Below are 6,000 nucleotides of genomic sequence, written 5' to 3'. Positions count from 1 at the left end.
ACATGGATGGAGCCAGAGACATCATGAGCACCTATACTGGTGACAGCAAAGGGCTTCTTGCTGTAAGCACTATTAAGGACTGCCCTCCTATGAGGAAGGTGTGGCCTGAGGACAAATTCCCTAAATGTGTTCATGTTATCCAGGTCAGTATCACTGCACTTTTATGTCATTCAGGGAAATAATAGTCTGAGCTCCTGACATGCAGATTCCTGCTGCTTGTCCCTGTTCATCTGCCTTACGACAGTTTCTCGCTTCTGCTGGTCACAGAAGTGATCTTAGCACAGTGCTGAGTGCTGTCGCTGTCCCCTAAGTTGTGGCATTCTTATAGAGAAAAGAGACGTATAAGAGTAGCTTCTTTCAGGTGTGAGTGCTAGCTAGCACTGCCAGTCCACGGAAGAAAGTAATAAATTGCTCTATGTTACTTATTAAACAAAGTATCTATAAGCAGAGGCACACAGGAAAAAAGGTCACATGTCAATCAAGTACCTCAGCTAGCAGAACCTTACTATCCCCTGAGGGCAGTGATGCAGCATTTCTTTCAGGGTCTGCAATGATCCATCCATGAGTTCTTTAGGACCTGAACTACTGCAGGTAACAAGCACCTGAGTTCCTGAGGCCCCTGCCAGTAAGAACAAAAGGCCCAGCAGGAGATAGTAAGATGTGTGAAGGCTTCACAGCAACTAAGATAGGTGAAGGTCCTCTGACATCAGAGATACCCCTGAATAAGACCAGAGAGCATGGAATACAAATTTAAGGGTCCACAGTTAGCAGAGTGTACAGCCTAGGGAGTCTTCCACACAACTGAGAGAAGTATTCATTTTAATTTTTGTATGATTGCATGTAAAAAACAGTTTAGTATTATTATCTTTTGAGACAGGGTCTCGTTATGTAGCTCTCGTGTCACTAGACCAGGCTAACCTTGAATTCACAGAGATCCTCCTGCCTCTCCCTCTTGAATGCTGGGCATGCACCACCATGCCTCACAGTCTAGTATTATTTTCTAAAGTGACTGTAATGTGCCCTGCTACCTCTTGTGCCACTCCAGCCATATGAGAATCTGGGCATGGACCATGCAGGTACAAGGACAGAATGTTCATAAAAATAAAAATCAGAGTAGGGTGGTGGTGGCACATGCCTTTAATCCTAGCACTCAGGAGGCAGAGGCAGGCAAATCTCTGAGTTTGAGGCCAGGTCTACAGAGTGAGTTCCAGGATAGCCAGAGCTACACAGAAAAACCCTGTCTCGAAAAACAACAACAATAACAACAAAGTAAAAAATCTGGTTATGAACCTGAGCCCATTGGCAGTAGAATTAGTACTCCAATTGTAGGTCCAAAGCCACAGGCTCTGTCTGGATAACACAGAACTGTGGTTACTGTGGATGCCCTTCCCTTGCATGCGGGTTCTCAAAGACCTGGGAACACACTGAAGGAAGATCTTGCCATGGGGTAAGGGGGTTTGTGAGAGCCCCGCTGAAGTTTCCAGCTAGCTATGAATGTCCCCATAGATTCTCCCCTGCTTATAGGAGCAAAGGCCTCATATCCAGTATTCTGAGACCCTCTGTGGGAAATCTAGCCCATTCCTTCTTTTGCTCATCTGGCGCTGGGCATATCAAATCCTTGCGGGCCACCTCGCCCCTCTGTCGGAGGCAAAGGCTCGGCCTTCAACAGGTCAGCACCGCCCCTCTGGAGGCCCTAGCCAGGCTCTCCGTTTGGGCCCCGCCCACGCGAGCCTGCGCGTTAGGTAGCACAGTCGGAAGCTGGGTGCGGGCACCGCTGAGGACCCTCTACATCGCCGATCTGGCTTTAGCGCGCAGCTGCTGCTGGGGTGGTCTGGTTGCAGATGGCGGCGGCAGCCGAGGCCGGGGCCCGTACCTGGCCGGGCAGCGGTTCCCCACGTCTCGGCAGCCCGGCCGGCAGCCCGGTACTGGGCATCTCAGGCCGCGCACGCCCAGGGTCAGGGCCGGAGCGGACTGGCAGAGCTATTGGCCCTGCAGCGCCCGGCCACAGCTTCCGCAAGGTGACACTCACCAAGCCCACCTTCTGCCATCTCTGCTCGGACTTCATTTGGGGGCTGGCCGGCTTCCTGTGCGATGGTGAGAGTCCACCCTGTGTCCTGAGGCCGCTCCCAAGAGCCCTAGCTTTTCTCCCTGATACACTGTCCTAACCTTTGAGCCCTGTCCCTCTTGGCAGTGGCCTGGTAACGCCTGCTTTTAGGGGTAGGAAGGAGGGGTGTCCCCGGTCTGGCCCCCCTTGGCCTGGGATCTCAGGATTTCCTAGTGGAAGGTGGAGACAGAGTCGCCATAGTGCAATGCTGTAGTTGGAATCCAGCGAGGTTGCAAGAGGCAAGGTGTGTGTTGAGTCAGTTGCTGGGCCTGGGCATAGAGATGTGAAGGTAGGACTGAGACCTTAGGCAATGGGGTTCCCTCTGGTGTTCCGTGTCTGGCTTCCTAAGTGACCGGGACACTAGGAGAGGGCAAGCAGGGCTGGCGTGAACCATGGGTCCTGGTCATTCTTGTCCCAAGTGCAGGCTGATGCACAGAGGGACTAAATGCTGCTTTGCTCAGGCTCAACTGCTTGGAGAGCCAGGCCCAACCTTCTTTACAGATGTGGCATGTCCCAACACAGCTCCCACCCAGCTGCCAAGCCGGCTGGGCAGGGCAGAGGATGGCACCTCTTCCTCTGCTCCCCAGGTAGTTCTGTGGCTGGCCCTCTTGGTGTTTTTCCTCTTGTGAGGAGGCAGACCCTGAGACCCACCTCCCAAGTCTGTGAGGGGCATCTGGGCCTTTGACAGTGTGTTCTGACCAGGGACTGAAGATGGGACCAGTTAAGGAGCATCTGTCCTGCTCAGGGAGACAGGCTTGTGCTCCTCACACAGAAGTGTATTCTGCTAGTGGGAATGGCTAGTTGTCATGGAACCTAGGGCCATCAGTGACATAGGAGTGGTCACCTGGTTTTCTCTGTCAGATAAGAAATATTATGTCGGGCGGCGGTGGTGGTGCACGCCTTTAATCCCAGCACTCGGCAGGCAGAGCCAGGAGATCTCTGTGAGTTCGAGGCCAGCCTGGTCTACAGAGTGAATTCCAGGAAAGGCGCAAAGCTACCTGCTCTTTTGTAATATCAGAGTCCCAGTGGGATGAAGGCTGCGGTGTGTACACTGACTTAGCTGCAGGTAGGCAAGGATTCAGGTAGAAGGATGGTTCTCTGACTCACTTTATTGTTGAAAACCACAGAAAGCAAAGCTTCCAATCTAAGTGTAATCTCTGTGGAGGTAAAGGTAGTGGAGGTAGGACCTACAGGTCAGAGGCTAGACCTAGGCTCTTTGAAGAACTAAGAGATAATGAAAGGAGGACTTGAAGTCTAAGGGTAGATTCCAGGTACTCCTTACAGATATGACCCCTGGGCTAGGTCTGTGGAGTCAAGAAACCCAAGCAAAATCTTGGTGTGTAGCAGTCATAGAGTCTGGTCCTCAGGCAAGGGTGCAGAGCCTCTTCTAGGCAGCATTGTGGGGAATGGGCTGGAACCCCAGCAGATGTCCTCACAAAGGTATGGGCAGAGGCCTTCCACCTTCAGGAGCACATAAGGTTCTACACACAACAGGCACTGCCTCAGCCTACAGAGAAGGCAGCTGGCAAGACCTTCCATGGTTAAGTAAATGGAGTGCTTGGGAAAGACTCTTGTTGGGTCACTGCTTTCTCATGCTTTTCTCACCAGCTCTAGTCTCCTTCCAGTATTTTTCTCTGGAGCATCCCATGGAAAAATTTTATTTGTCCCCTTCTAGGACTGAGGTGTCTAAGGTCTCAGTAGGAGGGAAGCAGCCACTGGGGCCCTCTGGATAGGTCCTGTCTCCTCAGGCTGTCTTAGTGGTCATGTCCCTTTGTTCCTACAACCTCATCCACAGTATCTTACCTGTGGAACCCAACCCAGGACCCTCACTCTCTTGTCCTGCCCTGGCTCTGGTGTGTTACACAGGCTTATATCCCCTCGTGTATCACCAAGTTTGTTTCACTGCTGAAGCTCTATTTGTGCTGAGGTCTAGAAACACACCCCACCCCCAAGCCAGGTGTGTTTTCTAAGTCCTGGGCCATCCCACATCTGTTTATGTGCACTCTGCCTTTGGAAACTCATCTCTTGGCTCCTCTATTGGCCTCAGAGACAAGGGAGTTCTGAGTCAGTGTGACAGGCATGGGCCATTCCCAAGACAGCAGGGCACACTCATCTCCCACCATCGTCCTACTGTGGCATCTGGTCTTTGGGCTCTTAAGGATGGTGTTACTGCCCGCTTCCATAATGACGGAGATCACAGGAATGACATTCCTGCCCCTAAGTGGCATAGGGCTAGGGTACCATACTGACTGGCCAGCTCAAGAACTTCCCCAATTGGCTCTGGCTGAGGGGCCTCTTTATGATGGGCTCTTAACCCTGTTGTGGAATGCTCATGCCCTATTATGCTGACAAAGGCTGAGTCTTAGGGCCACTCACCTCCTAAGTGTACATGGGGCTGCTTAGCAGGGTGGGCTGACTCACACAGCTCTCCTCCCTGCAGTCTGCAACTTCATGTCCCATGAGAAGTGCCTGAAGCAAGTGAAGACCCCGTGTACAAGCATTGCTCCAAGCCTAGTACGGGTAAGTGTGGGGGCAGTGCAATGGCTCTCCTGGGGTTGAGTGCTGACCTCTAGCTGTCCTTTGCATTGGCAGTTTAGTCACATCATAGTTAGGAAGCAAAGGGCAGAGTCCTGCTCACGATCAGAGGGAAGGAGCCATTGATGACCTGAGCACCCTGAGTGGATCTCTAGGGAACTATATTGAGAACAGTCAGTGTCAAAGGGCACATACTTATCTATGGAACACTCTGAATGAGGAAGCCAGAGGAACACAGATCAGAGGTTCAAGGTAAGGAAGTGGATGTGGCTGAAAAAGGGCCAAGTGAGAGGTCCTGGAGGCTGGGTACTTGGCTTGGACTGCATGCACTCTCAGTGCTTTGGCTATGACACTGACCAGTTGTGTAAGTTGTTAACATTGGAAAATGGGTAAAGACCACAGGGGATCTCTGGATTGTTTCTCACAAATGCACATAAACCCTAGAGGTTGTAACATTAAACGCTTATGTAAAAGGCCTCTGAGCCTTGGAGTAGGTTTTGGCTATTGACCTTCCTTCACAGGGCTCAGAAGAGGGCAGTGAGGCTCCTAGCAGGGCACAGAGACTCCTTTCTGTGAGTAATGGTAGTGATGACAGCAGCATAGCTAGACACAGTTCAAACAGGTGAGCATGAGATACTTGATTACTAGGTGTGAGTACAAAAATCCAAGGATGCTAGCTGCTGGCTACTGTAGTCTCAGGATGCTATGCTTGCCAGAGTGGTACCCTTGTGAACATGTTGAGGCTATGGCTATTTAAAATGATCTCAATGTTTTCTTTTCTTTTTTTTTTTTTTAAGATTTATTTATTTATTATGTATACAGCATGTATGACCAGAAGAGGGCACCAGACCTTATTACAGATGGTTATGAGCCACCATGTGGTTGCTGGGAATTGAACTCAGGACCTCTGGAAGAGCAGTCAGTGCTCTTAACCTCTAAGCCATTTCTCCAGCCCCCTCAGTGTTTTCTTATTTTTACTTAAGAATAAAAATAAATACTAGTATTATTTCAAATATTCTCAGAGGATATAGATATTTAAAAAGAAAATAAAAATCATCTTCCATCCTGACATATACATTGATTACCCTTCTAGTGTGCAGTTTTTCTGTCCTGCTAATTGAGTGTTCTTTAAGTCTTAGGCTAAGAACCAGTCAAATTAAGACCTGACCCTTCCAATCTGCTTTCATGGGAAGGCAATTTTCCGTCTCATGTTCACAGTCACTGTGATTGCCTCCAAGAGGGCAGATCTGGGGGGTTTTGGAAGCTCCTGAATCTAACAGGTACCTGGTAGTTGGCAGTCTTGCTGGCCTGTGGAGTAAGGAATGGATGTCAGGTGGCCTTCCATTACCCGTGCTTACAGT

The 6,000-nt window shown here is 50.2% G+C and overlaps 1 protein-coding gene across 1 annotated transcript in view; it reads left to right on the top strand.

Annotated features, from left to right (window-relative positions):
- Positions 1-1,763: 1,763 nt before the first annotated feature.
- Dgkq (diacylglycerol kinase theta) overlaps positions 1,764-6,000 on the top strand; it is a 14,804-nt gene continuing 10,567 nt past the window's right edge. Inside the window, exons 1-2 of the mRNA XM_059274975.1 lie at positions 1,764-2,094; positions 4,545-4,624. Coding sequence (XP_059130958.1) covers positions 1,842-2,094; positions 4,545-4,624 — 333 coding nt within the window. The 5' untranslated portion in view covers positions 1,764-1,841. The remainder of the gene's footprint in view (positions 2,095-4,544; positions 4,625-6,000) is intronic.

This window comes from Peromyscus eremicus, chromosome 10 (assembly GCF_949786415.1).
Source record: "Peromyscus eremicus chromosome 10, PerEre_H2_v1, whole genome shotgun sequence".
Classification (NCBI taxonomy): Eukaryota; Metazoa; Chordata; class Mammalia; order Rodentia; family Cricetidae; genus Peromyscus; species Peromyscus eremicus.
This window is presented reverse-complemented; position numbering and strand designations above follow the sequence as displayed.